The following is a 22,616-nucleotide window of genomic DNA, read 5'->3' as shown; positions in this document are numbered from 1 at the left end:
GGTAATAGATTTTAAAGGCTTGTTTTGGTTTTTTTTCCTGCAGTGCCTGAATACTGTACCCAAAGTTTTTACATATGCTATAGTGGGATTTTTATTTTTCAAAATGCTGTTTCTGATCTTGGTCAGGATGAGCTCTTTTCCATCTGGTTATAAAGCAAAAAAGCATTTTAATATTTTTGTATCTGCAGAAGCTTACAATTTCCCTCCAAAACTCTCGAAATCAGAAGTTTTCTGTTAGTTGCCCTCTCTTCAGTCAGTGTCTTACCATAGGCAATTTTGGGTTTTCAGACTGTCTTCCTACAAAGCCTGCTTGATTGGGAGCTGCAACTACTGCACAATACGTAATTGTGTGAATGTACAGGAGCATGTACTATATCTTTGTGGCTAGGCTAATGGTATAAGGTGCTGTAATTTGTGGTGGTGATCAGCTGGTATAGCAAATGTAGGCAAAGGGGAAAAGAAAAAATCTTTGGAAAGTCTGACTCTTCCTTTCATTTTTCCTTCTATTCCATAGATCTAATCCAGAACCTACAGGCTAAGGTGTCGGTGCATGGGGTCAAATTAGTCATCCCTGGACTAGAAACTGCAGTGGTTGCTGCGGAGTCCTCACCTGTGCAGAAGGGCCTTCAGCATATCCTTGCTGAAATCTGCCATCTGGAACTGAATGGAAACCTCCATTCTGAGCTGGAACAGATCGTGACTCAAGAGAAAATGCACTTCCAGGATGACCCCCTTCTCAATGGATTGCTAGATTCTTCAGAGTTAAAGACTTGCCTGGATGTGGCATTGGAGAACATGACCAGTCACAGGATGAAGATAGTAGAGGTTAGCTGGAAGCCCAGGATGGGACCATAGCTAGTGTTTCTAGGCCTTCCAGTAACCTGATCGCATACTTCTATTGTTCCACTTACAATTTTGGATATCAGTCATGTTTCAACTTCGTTTCCCCTTTTCCTTCTTCCTGTTTTCTCACAGGCTTTTGCAGGAAGTGGACGTCTGTTCTCTCGTGTCAAAAGTATTCTGAATACTCAGCCCCTGTTGCAGGTGGACTACATTGCCACTGACTACATCCTGGAAACTCTTTCATCTAGTGAAACAGAGCTACAAGATGCTGGAGTTTTGTTTAGCCAGTGGGATCCATCTAGCCTTCCCTCTGGAAATCTGACCAATGCAGACCTGGTGGTATACAACTGTTCAACAAGTGCTCTAGGGAACACAGCTGAACTTCTTTCTAATTTGGCAGCTGCAGCAAAAGAAGGAGGGTTTGTTTTGCTGCACACCCTTCTTAAAGGAGAAACTCTTGGAGAAATTGTCAGTTTTCTCACAAGTCCGGATCCACAGCAGAAACACAGCTTTCTGAGTGAGGTAAGCCTCCTGGAAGGACAAATAACTTTCTCAGTGGGTAGTCTGGAGTCTGCTGCTTGCAGATGCTTTTGTGATGAACGTTGAGTAGGCATCACTTACATCACTTGCTATTGAGGGCCTCTGCAGGAATATGTAATAAACACTTCAGAAGAGGAGTTGTGAATTTGCAATATTTGGTTGGGAGAGTAAACTGAATTAAGTCAGGAAAACCTTTCTTAATGCGTTGAAAATTATTAATTGTTGCTTGTGTATCTATGTAATTGCATGAAAATGCTGGCCAAGACAATTCCTTTATAGCTAAAATAATGTGCTGCATTATTGGGTGGGGTACAGCTTTATCACTGTTGAATCCCAATATGCTTCAGTATAAGAATATCTGTCTTGCTTTTGATATCACTGCTGGGAGTGAGAGTTTACAAACTAGTTAAGTTCTTCTAACACTGAAGTGTTCCAAGAAAGGAAGGCTATTCTCTGGTACTTTTATTTTTATTTTTTTTTCTTCCTCCTTCCTTCCCTTCCTCCCCACTTTACCTGATCCCATAACAAGATACAGCAAAATAAGCTCTTGGAAATGAGGGAGAGCAGGGCAGGGTGTCCATTTTATATCTGCAAACCAGTATGTCATGCAGCTGAACGAATGCCAATGCTGGCAGAAGAAGAGGAGAGTGAATGGCTAGGGCAAGGGTGGGAGCTGGAACATCACCTTCTCTTAGCAGCTGTTAGACTAAGCAGTAATGGGAAACTGCCCCTCTACACAACATATGCATTCTTCCTGATTTGAGGGGCTGTAGCCTCTCGGCTCTTCTTTTAGAATAAGAAGAGAGTAGCACTTCTAATAGGTTAACTTTTTTGTTTATAATTCTGGTGGTTTGGTCGTTGGATTTTGAATTTTGCAATGACATGAATTCTAGCCCTTCACTTCCTGCAAAGACTTTTCAAGGAGAATTGAGAATAAAGGGTGAGTTCTTTGGGTTTTCATCTTACCCAGTAAAGAGGAGGATAAAAAGAAGACTGTGAGATGCTACAGAAGCCGATAACTTTAAAATCTAGATCTACCATAAGTATCAGTAGCCTGGTATTAGCAAATTGCTTGGATAAGATACATGTGAGTCAAATGTACCTTCTCTAAAGAAAATTATACGATACGATGCAGATGAGTGTGCAGGACTTAATACAGTTCTTGGAGTTTTATAGACAGGGACACTGTCCCTAGCCCTTGCTATAAGGGATCATTCTGAAAAACCTTCTGCTGTTTTGTGCCTGGCATACAAAAAGCAAATGGATGCTGTTCTAACAGCCTGCAGTCATCTTTATTTCATTCAGATAGTAGAGCCTCAGTGTTTCTGGATATGCCTTACATGCATTTTCATTCTCTTGTTTTTCTGAAATGCTGTTTCAATGTAATGTATTTCTATAGGTGCTTCTTCCCTGCTAGTGGTTTCTTCCTTCTCCCCACTCCACTGCAGCTGAAGGATTTGTGTGGCTTGGTCTGTCATGTTTCCTCTATCCCACTTTACTTTTTCTATTGCAGACAGGGCTTATGTAACATAGACTGATAACAGAAGTGGAACATTGAGTTTAGATGTTATTTTCTGTGTTGGAATCTGATATAGTGTTTGTCTGTGGAAGTATGCCTTACTGCTGGAATTAAATTCTAGACACATTCAAATACCTATGGGATTTGACAGCATGGTTGTTGCTCATGGTTTTTTGTGCACCTGGTAGTGTGGTAAGACTAGTTCCCTAACCAGGGCTTCGAGATACTTCTACTACTGCTTTTTTTTTTTCATCTAGGAGAGAAGGAATAGTCTAGACAAGGATAAAATACTGTTATGTTAATCAAATATATATTTGTACTGAGATGATATAGAACAGATGCTAAGATTTCAAGAAAAAGCAAGAAAGAGGTGGACAGTGCCTGTTGTGCCTAGTGAAGCTGTCTTTGAGGAGACTCAACATGAAGTATAGATGTGACTTGTATTTTTAATTGGCTTTGACTTTCCTGTTAATTGTTGTTTTACCTGATTTGACAGGCACAGTGGGAGAGCTTATTCAGCAAAGCCTCACTGAATCTCGTTGCCATGAAGAAGTCATTTTTTGGCTCAGTTATTTTCCTATGTCGCCGGCAAGCCCCTGCGAAAACACCCATTTTTCTGCCAATAGATGAGACCCATTATAAGTGGGTTGAATCCTTAAAGGTGAGGATTCCTGTGTTCTGGATATCTGAATTTCCAAAGTTATACTTTCTAAGTGATACATTTAGCAGTGTTAAAAGAAGTGTGTGTAACTTTTCTTAAAATAGAAGTTACTCCTATCTGCCTTGAGGATATGAGGGCTATTTCCTTTCTCTGGTTCCTAGTAAAACAGTTTGGCGTTTTTCCTTTAGGAGGTCTTGACTGACCCATCGGAGCAGCCTGTGTGGTTGACTGCCACCAGTTGTGGGAACTCGGGAATTTTGGGCATGGTGAACTGCCTCCGCCTTGAAGCAGAAGGCCATAGAATCAGGTATGTAAGCATGCCCTTGAGTCAGTTGGAGATAAGATTTTTTTTTTTGTTACCTTCTTGTCAGGCCAGTAGCAAAACAAAATAACTCTTGGCTGCTTAGGTGTGTGTTCGTTTCCAACTTGAACCCTTCATCAGCTGTCCCACCCATGAGTCTTTCTTCCCTGGAGATGCAGAAGATTGTTCAGAGGGACCTGGTGATGAATGTGTATCGTGATGGAAAGTGGGGCTCCTTCAGGCATCTCCCGTTGCAGCAAGGTAACTCCTTTAATGCCTGAGGATCACTTGCAGGGCCTTGAGTCTGAATCGGCTTTGAGTAGAAAATGACGAGCTATTGTTCCTACAATTATTTTTTTATTGTTATTTTCTAGTGGGATAATTAGAAATTCTGCTCCAGCTCAGTCAACAGTAGCATGCTCTGGTGCCAGGAGGAGGGATGAGCTATTTAGGGTATGGGTAGTATTGCAGGGTAAGAAGGGGCTTTCTGGAGGGGAAATGGAGGAGAAGGTAGCAATTGTACAAGGGATTTACTCATTCTGGAAAGTGTGTGCCTGTGTTAATGTATGTAAAGTTCTTATTGTTCCTCCTTCTGCAGCACAACCTGAGGAGTTGACAGAATGTGCCTATGTAAATGTGTTAACTCGTGGAGACCTCTCATCTCTTCGTTGGATTGTCTCTCCACTTCGACACTTCCACACAACTAATCCCGACGTTCAACTCTACAAAGTCTATTATGCGTCTCTCAACTTCCGGGACATAATGCTGGCAACAGGAAAGCTTTCTCCAGATGCCATCCCTGGTGAGCTAGAAGAAAATGTATTTATATATTACTGTTCTAGAATTTATTCACATAATCTCTTGAACATTAGTTACGCAGTGGCTAAAGCGTATATCTGTTTAGCAAGAAAGTGTACTCTTTGAAAAGGAAGTATAGCCCTGCTGCAGGACTGTGCACCAAAACTCCTACTTCCAGTTGCATTTTTCGTATGGCAAAATTAATAAGCCTTGCTGTGAGAAAACATCAGTAGCCCCATTGCGTAGATATTGAGCATGAGGTGAAACAACTTAATGGAGGTTCCAGAGATGTACCTTGGGGTACATACCAAGGTGAGAATGTTGCGGTTCCGTGCTGCCGTGCTACTGGACATGCATTACTTTTGTGGAAGAAAAACACAAGGTGAAGTAATCTTCCGTCCACAAAATGGAGGTGATAATATCTTGCCTCATAGTGAGTTAAGAATTAATGTGATGTCTATTAAATGGTTTTAAAGTTCTATTTAAAGGAGGAGGGGGCGGAACTTGTAAAAAAAAAAAAAAAAAAAAAAAAATTCGTTTGGGAGTTCTTATGGGTGACTTGACTAGGGCTTCCCTTCGTGACTGAGATTAGTCTCTGTCTAAAATGAGTGTTTGCAAAAATTACAGTTTCACAGTATATTTTTGCTGTGATCATGCTTTCTAGTTTATGTATCAGTCTTCAGAGGAACAAAATTGTCTCTGAAACAAGATGTTTCTATGAAATTTCTTGGATGAAAGCTGGAAACTAAAACAATGTCATCAAGAGCGAGATTTAATGAGACCAAGTTCTCTTCCACTACTTCTGTAGCGATAAACTAACTGACTTATGAACTGTGTACATAGTAGATAAATCCCAGCACTTCTTCTGTCTCTGGGGTCCTAACTTTCAGGGACTACTGTTGCAGTAAATTCTTGACTGAGGGATTTTAGAAGAGAAATTTCATTTGTAAAAAATGCTAAAATTCTACAGTGGCCTGCAAGAAAGATGGAGGCACTCTTTATCAGGGAGTGTAGTGACAGGATGGGGGGGTGGGGGGTGGGGTAATGGTTTCAAACTGAAAGATGGTAGATTTAAATTGAATATTAGCCAGAAATTCTTCACTGTGAGAGTGGCGAGACACTAAAACAGGTTGCTCAAAGCTGTGGATACCCCATCACTGGCAGTGTTCAAGTGGATGGGGCTTTGAGCAACCTGGTCTAGTGGAAGGTGTCCCTGCCTATGGCAAGGGGGTTGGAACTAAGGCGATCTTTAATGTCCCTTCCAACCCAAACCATACTATGATTCTTTTCAGGTAACTGGGCTTTGCAGCAGTGCATGCTGGGCATGGAGTTCTCAGGACGAGACCTGGCTGGAAGAAGAGTGATGGGATTGCTGCCAGCAAAAGGGCTGGCTACAGTGGTGGACTGTGACAAGAGGTTTCTGTGGGAGGTGCCTAAAAACTGGTGGGTCAACTGTGTTCTGATTTGTGTGTGTGTGGCCAAAATTTGTCTTCCTGCTTGAGGCTGATGACAGCCCTGATCAGACCAGAGTACTGCATGATAGGTAGATTCCCCTTGGAAACGATAACAGAGCTGTGGTCTCCTGAGCAGCTGCAGGGTTTGGCTTAGATTCACTGCAGGAGTTGAGTGATAGTTTTTGTACAGTGGCTTGCACAATGCTTTCATCTCTTTCTTGGGTTCTTAGCCCCATGTGTTTCAGCATATACTGGGATTTTGGTGTTGGTTATGTTACTAGTTAGTTACTGAAATATTTTTGCAGAAGGATGAAACTTGACTGTGCTTGGTAGCTGTGATAGTCTGCTGTATGATTGAGAACCATTTATACTTTTTGATCTATCTCAGCAGTTTAACCTTTCCATTGCAGAAAAGCAGATTTCATCAGGAGAATCTAGGAGTCTTTTTTTCCAAGGCTGAAGATATCTTCTGTCTTTCACTTTGCTTCTTAGGACTCTGGAAGAAGCAGCTTCAGTGCCTGTGGTTTATGCCACTGCTTATTATGCTTTAGTGGTTCGAGGTGGTATGAAGAAGGGTGAGAGTATCCTTATTCACTCTGGCTCAGGAGGTGTCGGACAAGCAGCCATTGCCATTGCCCTGAGCATGGGCTGCCGTGTGTTTGCTACTGTGGGTGAGTACTGAGGGCCCAGTGTTATGGGAGGAAAAAAATTATACATATATATATATAATATTTTTATATATAATAAATAGAAGAAATGTGAGTGTGCATGCATTTATATATATGTTCATGTATATGTTCATGTATATACTCTTTCCCCCGCAATATGATCTCCTTTAACTTTTATCTAGTCTCCAGACTGAGAACAGGATACATAGTAAATATGGCTACTGAGTATGCGCTTGAAACTTTCACAGCACAGACGAATTTATCTCTGTACAGTATATAACCAAAAGTACAGTAGAAGATCAAGGCTTCTTCACTTTAAATTCAGTAATGTGATAAAAGAATGTCTAGCCATTGTAAGGCTTGGTCTGTTTCTGGTCCTTGTTCTAGCTTATAAATGAGCAGTAACAACTAGACAGCCTTTGTCCTAAGGTTTGACACTTTGAGAGCCTGCGAGCTTTGAAGCAAGGGCTTGATGGCTGCTCAGACTTACAGTCCTTGGGAAAAGATATGCAGATGAAAACGTGCTGTTTCATCACAAATTGAATGAGTGCTGGCATCATTCAACCTGCCTTCTACTTCTAGGTTCCACTGAGAAACGTGAGTATCTCCAAGCAAGATTCCCACAGCTGGATGCTAATAGCTTTGCCAGCTCTCGGAATACTACCTTTGAGCAACATATACTGCGAGTTACCAATGGAAAAGGTAAGTTCAAGGAATACTTTTCCTTTCTGTTGTCAGCTATGCCATGATATGCAGTTGCACTTTCTAAAGACAAAATGAGTCACTAGAAAACAGGGTTAGGCTCTTAGCAGAGCTGAGTTTATTAAACAGTTGCTGTCCTTTTGTTGCAGGTGTCAACCTTGTGTTAAATTCCTTGGCAGAAGAGAAACTCCAAGCCAGTTTGCGTTGTCTTGCTCGACATGGGCGCTTTTTGGAAATAGGCAAATTTGATCTGTCTAACAACAGTCAGCTTGGTAAGATGGGGCGTTGGGAAATACATCTCATTAGGTTTAAGCAAGCACGACAACACAACCTATATACTATCTTAACACAGCCTGATCTTCAAATGTAGAAAAGCTTTTAGCTGGAATACTTGTTTCAGTTTTATCACTAATAATTTGTGTGGTGTTTTCAACAAATACCTTCTTGGAAAAGTGTGACGCTCGGTATTTTTCTGGAAGCTTGCATAAAACGTGCAAAATAATTAACTTATCTTCCTCAAAGTCTTTCTTTAGAACCAGTATAGGATATGTTGCCCACAAAGTGTTTGGATAGGAAGGCGGTATGAAGCAGCATTCTTTTCGCTTAGCAATGTGTACCATTGTGTCTGTTAGCTTGTAGATTTCATAGATCTGTTGGACCTGACTTACAAAATTTTTAGGATGTAACATACCCATTTGTAATAGATGAGTGCACTGTTAAACCTAGCAAATTAAGTTTATAGCTATAGAAGCTGCAATTTTGCCCTCTGTTCTGGGTAAACTTGATCGTTTGTAGAGTGAAAGTAAGTAGAATTTTTCAGATACCTACAGAGAACCTGATCTTGAGAGAACTGTAACTTGTTGTTTGACCAAATATCTGTGCCATTCAGAATAGAATATGATAGTTCCAGTTGGAAGGGACCTGCAATGATCATCTAGTCCAACTGTCTGACTGCCTCAAGGCTGACTGAAAATTAAAGCGTATTATTTAAGGGTGTTTTCCAAATGCCTTTTAAATACTGACAGGCATGGTGCACCGACCACCTCTCTAGGAAGTCTGTACCAGTGTCTGACCACCCTTTTGGCAAAAAAACATTTCCTAATATCTAGACTGAATCTCCTCTGACACAGCTTTGAGCCATTTCTGCACATCCTCACTGGATCCCAGGCAGAAGAGATAAGCACCTCCCTTTCCACATCCCTTCAGGAAGCTGTAGAGAGCACTGAGGTCACCCCTCAGCCTCCTTTTCTCAGCTAGACAAACTCATAGTCCTTAGCTGCTCCTCATAGGACATGCCTTCCAGCTGCTTCAGCAGCTTTGTTGCCCTCCTGGAGGCATTTGAGTACCTTCACATCCTTTTTAAATTGAGGGGCCCAGAGCTGCACACAGTACTGGTGAGGGTGAGGCCACATCAATGTTAAATACAGTGGGATAGTCACCTCTTGATCAGCTGTTTGTGCTGTGTTTGATGCACCTCAGGATGTGCTTTGCCCTCTTGGCTGCTGGGGCATACTGCTGCCTCCCATTGAGCTGATGATGATCAGTACTCCCAGGTCCCCTTTCTGCAGGGCTGCTCCCCAGTCACTTCTCTCCCAGTTTGTACTTGTCTGGCATTACTTGGTCTCAGTTGCAGAATCTGGCGTTTGTTCTTGCTAATTTTCATGTCATTCATTATTGTCCAATGTTCCAGTCTCTCCAGACCCCTCTGCAAGGCCTCATGTCCCTCAAGAGTCGACAGCACCTCCCAGTTTTTGATGGCACAGGGACAAGATTAACCTGATTTCTCTTGGATGGGAAAACAAGTTTGAATGTTAGTGTGATGTGTTAGTGAAAAATGACAAGGATGTTCTCCTGTTGTAGAATGATTGCATATAGCAAGTGTTGACAGTCTCCTTTCTTGTTCTAATTAAGCTTCAAAAGATCCTAGCGTCATGGAAGACTTCCTATGAGCAAGAGTTTCCTGTGGAGATGGACAGGATGTACATGGGCTTCTAGATCTTCTGTAACTCACCTGTCACTAGACACAAAATGTCCTTTTTAATATCAGACTGACCATGTTGTAGCTTGTCCTCTTGACACGGCTTTTGTGAGTGGAGTTTCTGTTAAAATGGTCTGCTTGTAACAGAACAACCTAATTAACATAGCATTTAGAGAGTGTACACAAGAATGAGTTTGGAAAATGTAGAATTCTAGCAACTAACGACTGCTTTACTCCTCAGTCTTACACTAGACCTACACAGAAATGCTTCTGAAGCAGAAGACAGACTGTTTTGAAATATCAGCAGCATCAGGTCATAACCAAGTTGCCTTTTCTAGGAATGGCTCTCTTCCTCAAGAATGTGGCATTTCATGGGATCCTACTAGATGCAGTCTTTGAGGATGGAAACCAAGAGTGGGAAGTAGTGTCAGAGTTGTTGAAGAAAGGCATAAAAGATGGTGTAGTAAAGCCCCTGAGGAGTACAGTCTTCAACAAAGAAGAGGTAGAAGCTGCCTTCAGGTTCATGGCACAAGGGAAACATATTGGCAAAGTTATGATCAAGGTAATGAGATAATGACTTTGATTTTCTGATGCATCTGTCATCCTCAGTAGGTGACTATATTGGATATTTTGATCCAGTTCAAGCTGAAGTTGTAGAACTAGAACAGCACAGGATTATAGTTCTTAACTGCTGACACAGTTGTAACTGTCAAGTCTGTCATTCTAATTCTGCAAGGTTTATACCCATTGACTGGAGGAGCATAGTATGGAAATATAAGAAATGCATTTCTTATATCTGATATTAACTACTTTTTTCTTTTTTTCTTTTTTTTTTGGGGGGGGTGGGAAGGTCCAAGAAGAGGAAAAGGAATATCCTTTAAGAAGGTCTGAACCAGTTAAAATCTCTGCAATCTCCCGAACCTCCTGTCCACCTACCAAGTCTTACATCATTACAGGGGGCCTAGGAGGATTTGGGCTTGAGTTGGCACAGTGGCTAGTTGAGAGAGGAGCCCAGAAGCTTATACTGACATCCCGTTCTGGCATACGAACTGGTAAGCAAAAATCGTTAAGGAACAGGGAACATGACTCCCTTTCAACAGATCGCAATCTGTAGTTTCTCTCAATTTTTAAGTGTCCTATCTTTAAACAATAATGTATTGATCTCTTTTCTTTCCTCTCATGTATCTTTCACTTCAAACTGTTGTCCCCTTTATTCTGAATGACAAAGTATCTTTTAATGTGATGTCTCTTCCAACTACTTTTTTCCTTTTTTTATGCTTCCTAATTCTGTCAACCCATTTTCTCCCTTGCCCAGGATTTTTTCTGCAGCCTTACTTTTACCTTTATCCCCTCTAAAGTCTGTGTTGGGCTACCTCACTGACTTGTCTAGTGGCTGTGGCATGCTGGATCACATGCCACAAGGAAAGGCCTATAAACTCCTTACTGAAGATACTCTGTCCCTCAGGTTATATGTGTGGATGCTTGCTCTTGCTCCTTCAGATAGCTCATATGTAAAGGTGTGCCGTACTATCTGATAACGTCAGTAAGCAGTTTTACTCAGTTTTTAAGCCATTGGTTTGATTGTGGCATCGAGGTTTCTTATCAGTGGTAGTCTTCAGTGTTTCCTCGTACAAATTCAGTCATAACAAAACTTCTCTCTGCCTCTACAGATTTCTTCTTCCTATTGTCAAATTCACAATTGCACCACTTGTGCAAACACACATAGACCAAATACTTACACTTCTCAAGTTCTGATTGTGCTACTGTAATCTGTTGCCTTGCCCTAATCTAGCCATTCTTCCTGTTTTAGTACACAAATTCTTGTTAACTTCCCTTCACTGATGTACTTTTTTCTTCCTTTTTTCCCCCCATCTCTCGCAACTCTGTTCTCCGCTTAGATCTATGTAGAGTATTTCTGAAACTCAAGAGATTTCTATCTGCTATTGAAGTTTTGTCTAACTTTCCTCTTGTAGCTCAACTGGGAGTTATTTAGCTATTCAGTTCCCTGTCTAGTCAGAAAAGCATAAGGAGTGTTAACCAAAGCCTTATGGTTTGAATGCTTCATCCCAGGCACTGTTCGCCTTTATTTTTTTGTAGGCTACCAGGCTAAACGTGTTAGAGAGTGGAAGGCACTGGGAATCAAAGTGTTGGTATCTACCAATGATATTGGAACACTAGAAGGAGCACAGCTATTGATAGAAGAAGCTTTGCAGCTTGGCCCAGTTGGAGGCATCTTTAATTTGGCTGTGGTAAGTGACAAAAATACTTAGGACTTGTAAGAGACTGCAGCCATTCAAGTTGCTTTTCTACTGAGGGTAGTCAGGCTTCATATAGTTTTAGACTGCCTCTTTCTGGTCCAAAGGACACTTTGCTTTGGCCTTACCTGCTGACTAAAGGCTTATGGGTCTGGCCCCTTGACCTGGGAAGCAACCGTATTTGCCCAGTAAGCTCAGTTCTAGGATAAGATCTCTGTGAAAAAGAAAAATCCCATACAGAACTTGACAGTTGAAGGCTGCAGTGGCAGTACTGAAAAAAGCAGACTTACCAAAAGCCACATTGTCCTTGTTGGACTTCAGGACATTGAGGATATGTTTGTATATTGTAAAGTTACAAAAATGCATTGTGTAATAATAGCTTGTCATATCTCAAACCACATGGCAAATTTTAATGGAGAAACTGGAGATCCTGAAACTGCGCTCTTTTTCCCCCCACCCACCCACCCCCATAGGTTCTTAGAGATGGCATGATTGAAAATCAGACCCCGGAATTCTTCTGGGAGGTCAACAAGCCCAAGTATTCAGGCACCCTTCATTTGGATTGGTGAGTGTCTGTAGAAGGGACAAATACAAACTGCTTTTATGGTCACAGAGCTGATAAAATGTAGACATTTGAGTCTTGCGTTAGCTTTTTGTGGTAGCACGTAGTTGGCAGGTTTTTCTGATGGGGTTTCTCTCTTCTGCTCTACTCCAAGGGTGACTCGTAAGAAGTGTCCAGATCTGGACTATTTTGTTGTGTTCTCCTCTGTAAGCTGTGGGAGAGGAAATGCTGGACAAAGTAATTACGGCTTTGCCAATTCTACCATGGAACGTATCTGTGAGCAGCGACATCATGATAGACTCCCAGGTAAGATGACTTTACTCATTGTGCAGAACAATCTATCTTGCCAAACATCTGAGAACCAACTCCCAGAAACTTGTGCACCTGTCTGGAACAATAATGAACGTTGAAGACTGTTTCCTCTCCTAGCTGTTATGCTGAGTCATTCATGTGTGAATTAACACTGACCATTTAACAGTACAAAGGAAATGCAGGCTTTTGCTTAGCTGTTCAACTCCCTTTTGTTGCTGCTCTGTGTTTTAGTTGCCTAGTGTGTTCTTTTTTCTGATCTCTCTTCCAGGCCTGGCAATCCAATGGGGAGCCATTGGTGATGTGGGTATCCTTCTGAAGACAATGGGAAACAGAGAGGTTGTCGTTGGGGGAACCATTCCCCAGCAAATCAGCTCATGCCTGGAGGTGCTCGATATCTTCCTGAATCAACCTCATCCTGTCATGTCCAGTTTTGTGCTAGCAGAAAAGGTCTCTGTAAAAACTGAAGGAGGCAGTCAACGGGATCTTGTGGAAGCTGTTGCTCACATCCTGGGTAAGTGCTCTCAGACAAGCACTGCTGGGCACTATCTACCATCTCAATGCTTTTGGAAAGCAGTGGTGCTGCCATAGGAGCTCTGTTCAGCATCTCCTCTTGATTTCCTCTGGTGGTGGTGTGGGACTGTTTGGGGTTTTTTTTCTTTACACTGCTCCTTCTCTCAAATAATCAATTTGTTTCTTTGGTGGGGGCATTTCTTCCTTGTTGTGTTTACATATATGCTCACACATACTTGAGTGTCTTGGATTTTGTTTAGAATGGACCAGTGCCTTTCTCCAAATGAAGAATCAACAGGAAGAGCCTCCAAGAGCAAAATTCTGGGACAGCACATAATAGGGCAAATATATGACTAATGTTCTGAGTGCTATTCCAGCTTTCAAATGCTCACCTTGGGATATCTCCACGCTGCAAAAAGTAGCTTTAATGTACTTAGTGACTAACTGGTAGTGTATTTTATCAACTCTGTCTGTCATCCCACGTGAACATCTAGTAACCATAGCTTAACTTCATGTTACAAGTGCCATGTCCTCCTGTCTGTTCTGAACCTGCATCCTTTTACCACTGTGTCCCCTGTTATTGTGTTGAAAGTGAATAATCTGTCAACTCTACTATGTCCTACTTCAGTTGTCTCTTTTGCAGACGGAAGTGTGTACTGATCCTTTGTTTTCTACCAAAAGAGGCTCTGATAAATTGAAGACAGTCTCCTGAGTATTACTTAAGGAATTGCGTGCAGTAACTCACAGCAAATCTGATTGCAGAGAACAAATACAGCTTTTAGAAGTCACAGGAAAGTGTCTAGGAGATTGTACCAGCTGTAGGGTTAGTTTGGAAGGAGAGAGTGTGTAAAGACAAAGGCAGAAGCTAGTAAGAAGCCTGATGGTGGGAAGGTTGGCAACATTGGGGCAACACAAGGGAGATGAGAAGAGCTGTAGATACAAGTGTTATTGTGAGAAGCCTTTTACAGGTAAGGAAAGGCTGAGAGACTTGAACAGTGTGAAAATTGAAGGGGAAGAGATGAAGACTAGAGGAATAGTCTCCTCTTCCAGTGTGACAGACATAGTGTTGCAATCAACCATCATTGACACTGATAACTTTCATCTCATGTTGTATCTGAGGATTAGTTTTGTGTTAGGCCTAGGACTGCAGTTTCAGTTAGAGCATTCAGTATGTAAAATCCTCTATCTGACTGTTCTGAACTTGGTCTAGAGCTGAAGTGACAATGTTCACAGCTATTTAGCTGGGACTGATGTATCCCCTGTTATAAAGCAGTGCATGTTTAATGTGTACTCTAAAGACTAGATCCCATAGGACCAGATGTGGGTTGTAGAAGAGGTGACTTGTGAAAGCATGAAAGCATTCATGATCCTGAAAGGTAATTCTCTGTAGCTGCAGTTTATTCAGGTATTGGGAAAAAGAAGGAAGCTGAGAATACTGCTAGAGAGGCCTAGAGCTGAAAAGAAATTGGCCTGTTGTTAGCATGCTGTTTTTTCTCAGGTGTCCGTGATGTGAATAGTCTGAATGCTGAGAGTTCCTTGGCAGACTTGGGCTTGGATTCCTTGATGGGTGTGGAGGTGCGCCAGACCCTGGAGAGAGACTATGACATCATTATGACCATGAGAGAAATTCGACTCCTTACAATCAACAAACTGCGTGAACTTTCTTCCAAGTCCGGGACAGCAGAGGGTACAGCATCTGGATTAGGGTTGCTACCAGTCACCTGAGTCCAAACAATTAAGCTTTCAGTCCATTGCTTTCATCTCTAGTGACATAAGCCTCTATCAAATAATGAAATAAGATCATGAAATAAATAATCATGAAACAAATAATAGCTGAAAGGCTTTTAAGTGACAGACATGTCGCTGAAGTGCATTGACAATTGGGTCAGGCCCATCAGTTCTGGGGGCAGGGTGTAAGAAAGTGTGAAAGCTGCTTTCTTGCCTGGTTAGTATCTGCTGGCACGAGTACTCCTATGTAGCTGTGTGAAGGATGTGATTTGAGACCTTTTTAATATCTGAGGAATAAACAATGTAATGTCTTGTTTACTGTAAGCTAAAAGCATATGCAGTTGCTGCAGAGCAAGTGACAATGTTCATAGCTATTTATCTGGGACTGATGTATCCCCTGTCATAAAGCTGTGCACGCTTAACGTGTACTCTAAAGACTAGATCCCATAGAACCAGATGTGAGATGTAGAAGAGGTGACTTGTGAAAGCATTAGATGATCCTGAAAAGTAATTCTCTTGTAGCTGCAGTATATTCGGGTATTAGGAGAAAGAAGGAAGCTGAGAAGACTGCTAGAGAGGCCTAGAGCTGAAAAGAAATTGGCCTGTTGTTAGCGTGCTGGTTTTTTTCCTCACTTGGGTATCTATGACACAGAGATCCCTGTGTCTGTGCCCTGCTGATTTAGTGAGCCAATGGGCTAATCTAAAGCAGCCCTGAGATTCTCCTTTAGGATTAGCTACGTGACCAAGACTGATCCTGAATCTAATTATGTTTGTTTGGTGTGCTTCCCTTCAAAGAGCTGAAGCCATCCCAGCTGATGAAGACGGGCGTGGGTGAACCTCCAAAGCTTGATTTGAACAACTTGTTGGTGAACCCGGAAGGGCCAACAATCACCCCTCTCAATGATGTTCAGAGCACAGAGCGCCCTCTTTTCCTTGTTCACCCCATTGAAGGATCCGTTGCAGTTTTCTACACTCTCGCCTCCAGACTTCATATGCCCTGCTATGGGCTCCAGTGCACAAAAGGTATCTTAGTTCTTCAGCATCTTGAAATTGTAAATATAACATCCTGAATTCTAGCTCTCTTATAGAGAGAGCTTTGTAGACTCTTAAACTCAGTACCTATAGTCAGCGCCTATTGTCTGCGTAGCGCCTATTGTCATGCGAACATCCCCAGGTAATAAGAGAAGTACTAGGTTAGGTTGAAGAGCTTATGTATGGCGAAATGGAACAATTGGATGTTACATTAAGTCCCTGCCAGCAGATAAGCATGCAGGAGAAAAACAAGGCCGCGTTAAGAGTAAGGATGTGACGTTTGCCTGTCAGAGTCCTCTCACTGGTCTTTCACTGAAGCAGTTTCGCAAAGTTGCAAATACAGGTCATTTATTAAGGTGACAGTTACAACAGGTGCAGAATTGCCATTGCTAAATTTACGTATTGCAATAGTGCTAATATACTATAATAATGCTAGCCAAGTTTTTCCTGGGTATTCTTCGCCAGGGGCGAAGGTGCAGTGCTTGCCAAGAAGGCGTCCCTGTCTTGGGTGGAAGAGGAGGAGCCCAGCCCATCAACCATCTCTTCTGTATCTTCAGTCCCTCTCTAATTTTTACCCCTTACTCTCCTCTTTTTATTCTGTTTCCCCTCCCACGAGTTATGTATAGCATGGTTTAGGCGGAGAGTTGAGTGACATGGTCATATATGTATAGAATTAAGCAGAGGTGTTAACTGTAATATTAATTTTCTAGATAATTAAGCAAAAGTTTGACTCCAGGGCATCATAGCCTTCAGAGTTTTGTGCTGAAACAGTTTTTCTGCACTCTCTAGCCCAAACAGAGCTGTCTTGCTGCTGCAAGGCTCCCTCTTTCAGCTGTTATCTCCCCTCACAAGGTTTGTAGAAAGGAGAAGCAGATACCAGCAATCTTATCCTTTTGCTGGTTTTTGCCAGATGAACAAGTTGCTCAGCTCTTGTCCTTGCTCTGTCCAGGGCATAATGACCTTCCAAGCCTAGCATTTCTCCACATCAACCTGTCTTTGGAAAGCAGAAACACTACTATTCCCTGTCCAAAATGTAAGCTGCTAACCATAACTTAGAAACTTACCTTCACAATAAGCTGGATGTTTCCAACAGGGTTGTTTCTGAGCTCATGGAAATATGAATTGTCTCTGCCAGTGTTTTTTCAACAGTGTTTCTAACTCACTTCCATGTTCTAGCTGCTCCCTTGGACAGCATACAGAGCCTGGCAGCCTATTATATTGACTGTGTGAAGCAGATACAGCCTGAAGGACCTTACCGCATTGCTGGATATTCTTTCGGTGCCTGTGTAGCCTTTGAAATGTGCTCCCAACTGCAAGCACAACAGAATGCTCCCCATGTGCTCAACAGTCTATTCCTCTTTGATGGGTCTCATTCCTTTGTGGCAGCATACACTCAGGTAAGAGATACAAAGATGATCTTCTGTCAGGGGACCAGCCTGTGTCATCAGGGCTCATGTTCTGGCAGCTTACTATTCTAGATAATGAGCCATCTGAAAAGCTGACAGACTTTTCTCAACAGGGGAGTTGGGAGACAGCTGTAGACATGGATGCTTAGAGATGGCTGAAGGGTGGAAGCTTATGGGGGCGTGGTCCTCATTAATTTGTGAGGGCTAGGACACAAATGTTGCTCTTGCTATGACAAATCATAATATTAGTATTTCTGCTGGAAGATCCTGGAGCCTGCAAGACAAAATCCTTATGCAGGGGTGCTAGGAAACCTTGCTTAAGCCTTCCTTTCCATTTTACTGTACTTTCTAGAGGATACTAGGCTCTTGGCAAATCCACAGGCAGCAATTGCCTTCTAATCTGTCCTCAAGGAATCTTCCTCCTCCACCCCACCCAAAGCTTCAGTCTATCTTTTCTTTCTTTTTCTCTTCCAATTCGAAGCCCTTTTGTCTTGGTTTGAAAAGACAGGTGTCTGTGGAGGAAGGCAGGAGCCTCCCTTGAAATGGAGAGTGCAACCCCCTTCCCTCCAAATTATTATAATTTTGAAATTAACGGGCCTTCAGGCAAAGATATGGGGAATAGGAATAACAGTTCTTTACTAATATATATATATATATATATAACACAAGGCAGGGAAAAAAACAAACAACCCACTGGTTTACACTGACAGAGTCAGAAATACAACCTGACACCCTGTTAGGGTGGCAGTAGCAGTCCGATAAGATGCTGGCTGCAGTCCTCCTGAAGCGATGGATGCAGTTCTGTGGAAGCAGCAATCAGGTAAAAGAGTCTGGTCTTCCTCCGAAGGTCCAGTGGTAGGTAGGTAGCTCTTGTCCTCTGGAACTCCAGTGGGGGGAAAAGCTCCTCTGGGAATCCAGTGGAAGAAAGGCTGCTAGGGTGTTCAAAATCTCCGTTTTTATTTGGCATGGACTGCTTGGCTCCTTCCCCCCCCTCCCCGGGCGGAGCATCTCACAATGGGATGGGGAGTCGTGAGGCAGTTCCTTGATGGGCCATTAACAGGAGATAGCCCAGGAGCGAGTTATCGATGGGTCAGGCGATAAGGCATTGTTGTGGCCATTAACAGGAGATAGTCCAGAGGGGGGAGGCAGGGAGCACCGCCCCACCTGGTCTCAACAGCTCCTGAAGATGGTAATAGAATATTTTTTTTTTCCTTTTGGCACATTTTACACTGTAACCCAGGACACCTTTGTTCTGTAATTGTTTTATCAAACATTCAAGATCAGGCATGTCCCTCTCATGTTTGCATTTTATTCTTCTCTTTTTCCAGAGCTACAGAGCTAAACTGACCCAAGGAAATGAGGCTGCACTGGAGACTGAAGCATTGTGTGCCTTTGTTCAACAATTTACAGGCATTGAATACAATAAGGTAATATTTGGGTTTGTTTTTTTAGTATCTCTTGATGTTGCACAAGAGGTGTGGTTTAATGGAGATGGATTTTTCAGATATTGAGACTAATGCAGGAAAAAAATTGTTAATATTTCCAGCTGCTAGATGTTCTTCTGCCCCTGAAAGATCTGGAGGCTCGTGTGAATGCTGCTGCAGACCTGATAACTCGGATTCATACCAACATCAATCGTGAAGCACTCAGCTTTGCTGCTGCTTCCTTTTACCACAAACTGAAGGCTGCTGACAAGTATATACCAGAGTCCAAGTATCATGGGAATGTGACACTAATGCGGGCAAAGTCTCACAATGAATATGGAGAAGGTCTGGGTGGAGACTACAGACTCTCAGAGGTCAGTCTGAGGCCCAGTGGTGACTGAGGTTCTCCTGAGATGTGGGAGAACAAAAGAAAAGCATGGAAAATCATCCTTACTGAGAGAAGAGACAAAACCAACCTGAAAGAAATGATCATTCAGCCATCATGCTCTAACAAGAGTTAAAAGTCCCCAAAACCAAGTTAGTTGATTGGTTCCAGGCGTTTTCTCAGAGTAGTGAGGGCCCAGGGATGGTCTAGCCTCTGTATTGGATAAGTGTTTTCTGTGGCTGATTCTTGCAGCTCTCTAAATACTTAGACTTAGATAATAAAGATGTTAAGAGAGTAACTTGACAGAAGTAACTTCTACTCTCCTCTTTTCACTGTAGACCCCTAAAGTTTGTCCACTGCATGAGGGCAGACTTTGGAAGAGCAAGTGTCAGCCTTCTGACAATAGAGGCAGCTTTTTCTTAGTTACTTTTTGTGGACCACGTGTAAGTTACTATGTGGGTTTCTTGTGGGCCTAAAAAACTTAGGGTTTTGGCCTGTAGTCTAGATAAGGTCCTTAGCCCCTGTTCATGTAAAAGGGTTAAGTGTCTTACATTATGGTACAGATACCAGGGAAAAGGAAGTGATTTTTCAGAGTTACCTTCCTGCTTCTGGCATCTCCTATCCCTTCAGACTTTGAACTTACATTTGTTATTGATTCCAAGCTAACTTGTATATTATTAAAATTACATAATGATGTTCAAGGAAGATTCATGGTGGTGGGAGAAAGACTGGGTGGAGGGAAGGGTTATTTGGTTTTCCTAAGGGCTTGGAAGGTAGCTACTTATCATTCTTTGATATTGAAGGTGAATTATTCTGTTAGGTTGGTTGGCTTCCTGCCCAGCTTATATTTGAGTGGATCACCTGCTAGGCTGTCAGACTATCATGCTTTGAAACAGTGGTTCCAAACAATGCCCTGCAGCTGATCTATGAAAACGTGTCCAAGTAAAACTGGTGCTGTTTTCCAGGGAGTTTGATAAGAGATAGTGGCATTACTGTGAGTAACTCAGAAGGCTGACAAACCCAAAACAGTTAGATGACAGCTGGTTGTAAATTGTGAATGTAAAGTTTTTCTTTTCTGTATTTATGCAGGTATGCGATGGGAAAGTATCTGTCCATATTATTGAAGGGGATCACCGCACCTTATTGGAGGGAGATGGTGTTGAATCAATTATTGGGATCATCCACAGCTCACTGGCAGAGCCTCGTGTCAGTGTCAGAGAGGGTTAACTTCTGCCTACTTACTGTCAATGGTGAAGAAAATGCCAAGAACATTCCTTGTTACAACAGACCCCAAGGAACTCCTCCTGTTGTTCAATGTCTCATGCTCTGCTGTCAGAACTGGGCAGTCCAGCTGAACTTGATTGTCTTTCTTTCTTGCTTATCTCTTCCTTTCCCAGCTCTTAGGGGCACACGCTCTCTCTCTCCTTCCCTTCCTATGCTTTGTTTTCCCCTAGTATCCCTGTCCATGTTACTCTAGTGCTGTGACTCTGTCACTGTGCACTGATATGAGGGTTCCCCCACCGATGGTTGCTTCCTACACCCTTGGCAGTATGAAAAACAAATTTAGGGAGTAGATTTCTTGTGCTCTATATTGTTTTGTCTTAACAGTATTCCAAAGGGTATGTGATGGCACTTGTTGACCAAGCCCAGTGAGCAGGGAGAGAAGCTGCAGCTGATTTCGGAGATAGCTTTTTGTCTGTGAAGAATCTGTCTGTAGTTAGGTCAGAAAGAGAATTCCGTTGAGGCTTTTGTAACTATATTTTTTTAATTTGATATATTCTAAGTATTTATTGTGTCAAACCAGAGACTTCTTACTTGGTTTTAATTTATCGTGGGTTACAGGAGAAAAGAAACATCCCTTTTTGGAGGGGAAAGTTTATTCTACAAGGGGAAGCTGCCCATTTTTATTTTTTTTTTTAAACCAAAGTGCATCTTTGGAACAGTCTGGGGGGTTTTGTTGCGTTTTTGTTGTTGTTGTTTTTTCTTTCTTTCTTTTTCTCCCACTGCCCTGCCCTGTTTAGAAAGGAGAAGGTAGAAGGGAGGGTTCTTGCCATTGTCCACTCTTGGGGGAAGGAGGGGGCAGGCAGGGAGAAGAGTGGATGGTTTGACAGATGCTACTGTATTGAACAGCCTTAATTTGGGTGTGATTAAAAACAGGCAAAGCTGTGTCCCTAGGCAGGTACTTTGTTTATATTTGTGCAAGGTTCTGTGCTCTGCTGTATCAGAACCTTAGTAAAACGTTAAGCCTATTGCTTTACCTTTATTCCCTCCCACCTCCAGTCTCACCACCTGACCAGACATTTGGAATGGGGTGGGGGAAATAGAATTTTTCAACCATAACTGAACAAATCCTCCTACCCCTGCTCTCCAATAACCGAAACTCAGGCAAACATACAAGCATCTACCCAAAGCCCCTCTATATTTTATTTAGCACAGGGCTTGCCTTAAGCCTTGTGTATTCATTTTCTTCTCAGTAATGAGACTGGAGATCCCACATAAGTTAGCTAAGTAATCTATTTGATGGTATGATTTTAAGATACAGTACCTTTTTAAAGGAAACTTGCATAAAATTCAATTAAATTTCTTGCCTTTGTTATGCTGGATCTGTCCTTTCCAAAATCAGTAAATCCTTGCTACACTTATGATACAGAGGAGACCTGGGTAGCAACAAAGCACCAACTAGGAGGAGCTATTGTGCCTCTTGGAACTGCTGTAAAACCCCAGTTCTCTCCATCCTCATCCTGCAATGAAGTATCCTGGTAGTACAGGAGCATTCCAGTGACAAGAATGGGTGGCTTTCCACTGCAGGTTCTGACCTAGTGTCTTTTGCTTGTACCATCCTCTGTTGATAGTGGCTGGGTTAACTGGTTTTAGTTTTATAATGTATTTCTTTTGTGAAATCTGAAATAAAACCAACATAATGTCAGCTTAAAAGTATTTCCAAAATAAGTCTTGTTCTTTTTTCTTTTTCTTTTTTTAATACTTTTTTTGGTCTGAAGAGTGTCTCTTTATCTTTGGCTTTCCTAGTATTAAACAGAATTGATCACTGGTTGGCTTTTTGTCTTACTCTCTACCACCATTTCTTCATCCTGTATTTCATCTAGAATCTCACATTTCTTGGTATAAAGCAAAAACTGCTGCTGGCATATCTGATTTGGAGTCTGTAGAAATAATAATAATAAAGAAGACTTGCTATTATGGAGCATGGCTTCTTGTTGCTATGATTTTGTTACCACACACACAAGACTGAAGTAGAAATTCTCCAATTCTAATTCTGGCTCTATTGTTGCAGTTTTGGACAAGCCATTACTGCGATTACCTCAATTTCCCTATCTGTAAAATGGGACTAATAGCATCTACCTCAAGGTCAATGAGAGTGCTGTTCGGTATCATGACTAGATTTTAGGTGTTAATGGAAGGAGGGAAGCAGGTACTGTGTGAGGGTGAGGTACCTTGCTGTGCAAAGAATCTGATACTGAAGAGTGGCTATGTGAACTGGGCATGTCCCATACTATGGAACTTCACTAGATCTACTGCA

General features: G+C 42.1%; 1 protein-coding gene across 1 annotated transcript in view; it reads left to right on the top strand.

Moving 5' to 3' along the window:
* FASN (fatty acid synthase) overlaps nucleotides 1-20,831 on the top strand; it is a 39,304-nt gene extending 18,473 nt beyond the window's left edge. The window contains exons 21-42 of the mRNA XM_086473855.1: nucleotides 515-825; nucleotides 976-1,365; nucleotides 3,399-3,563; nucleotides 3,752-3,870; nucleotides 3,971-4,125; nucleotides 4,463-4,666; nucleotides 5,955-6,105; nucleotides 6,609-6,787; nucleotides 7,367-7,486; nucleotides 7,636-7,758; nucleotides 9,803-10,026; nucleotides 10,315-10,516; nucleotides 11,562-11,713; nucleotides 12,193-12,284; nucleotides 12,436-12,587; nucleotides 12,862-13,104; nucleotides 14,602-14,790; nucleotides 15,627-15,854; nucleotides 17,040-17,260; nucleotides 18,598-18,696; nucleotides 18,816-19,067; nucleotides 20,168-20,831. Of these exons, the coding sequence (XP_086329981.1) occupies nucleotides 515-825; nucleotides 976-1,365; nucleotides 3,399-3,563; nucleotides 3,752-3,870; nucleotides 3,971-4,125; nucleotides 4,463-4,666; nucleotides 5,955-6,105; nucleotides 6,609-6,787; nucleotides 7,367-7,486; nucleotides 7,636-7,758; nucleotides 9,803-10,026; nucleotides 10,315-10,516; nucleotides 11,562-11,713; nucleotides 12,193-12,284; nucleotides 12,436-12,587; nucleotides 12,862-13,104; nucleotides 14,602-14,790; nucleotides 15,627-15,854; nucleotides 17,040-17,260; nucleotides 18,598-18,696; nucleotides 18,816-19,067; nucleotides 20,168-20,305 (4,109 nt within the window). The 3' untranslated portion in view covers nucleotides 20,306-20,831. The remainder of the gene's footprint in view (nucleotides 1-514; nucleotides 826-975; nucleotides 1,366-3,398; nucleotides 3,564-3,751; nucleotides 3,871-3,970; nucleotides 4,126-4,462; nucleotides 4,667-5,954; nucleotides 6,106-6,608; nucleotides 6,788-7,366; nucleotides 7,487-7,635; nucleotides 7,759-9,802; nucleotides 10,027-10,314; nucleotides 10,517-11,561; nucleotides 11,714-12,192; nucleotides 12,285-12,435; nucleotides 12,588-12,861; nucleotides 13,105-14,601; nucleotides 14,791-15,626; nucleotides 15,855-17,039; nucleotides 17,261-18,597; nucleotides 18,697-18,815; nucleotides 19,068-20,167) is intronic.
* Nucleotides 20,832-22,616: the final 1,785 nt, after the last annotated feature.

Source organism: Leptosomus discolor, chromosome 15 (genome assembly GCF_034619465.1).
Source record: "Leptosomus discolor isolate bLepDis1 chromosome 15, bLepDis1.hap2, whole genome shotgun sequence".
NCBI lineage: Eukaryota > Metazoa > Chordata > Aves > Leptosomiformes > Leptosomidae > Leptosomus > Leptosomus discolor.
Note: the sequence above shows the minus strand (reverse complement) of the source record. Positions and strands in the feature narration are given on the sequence as shown.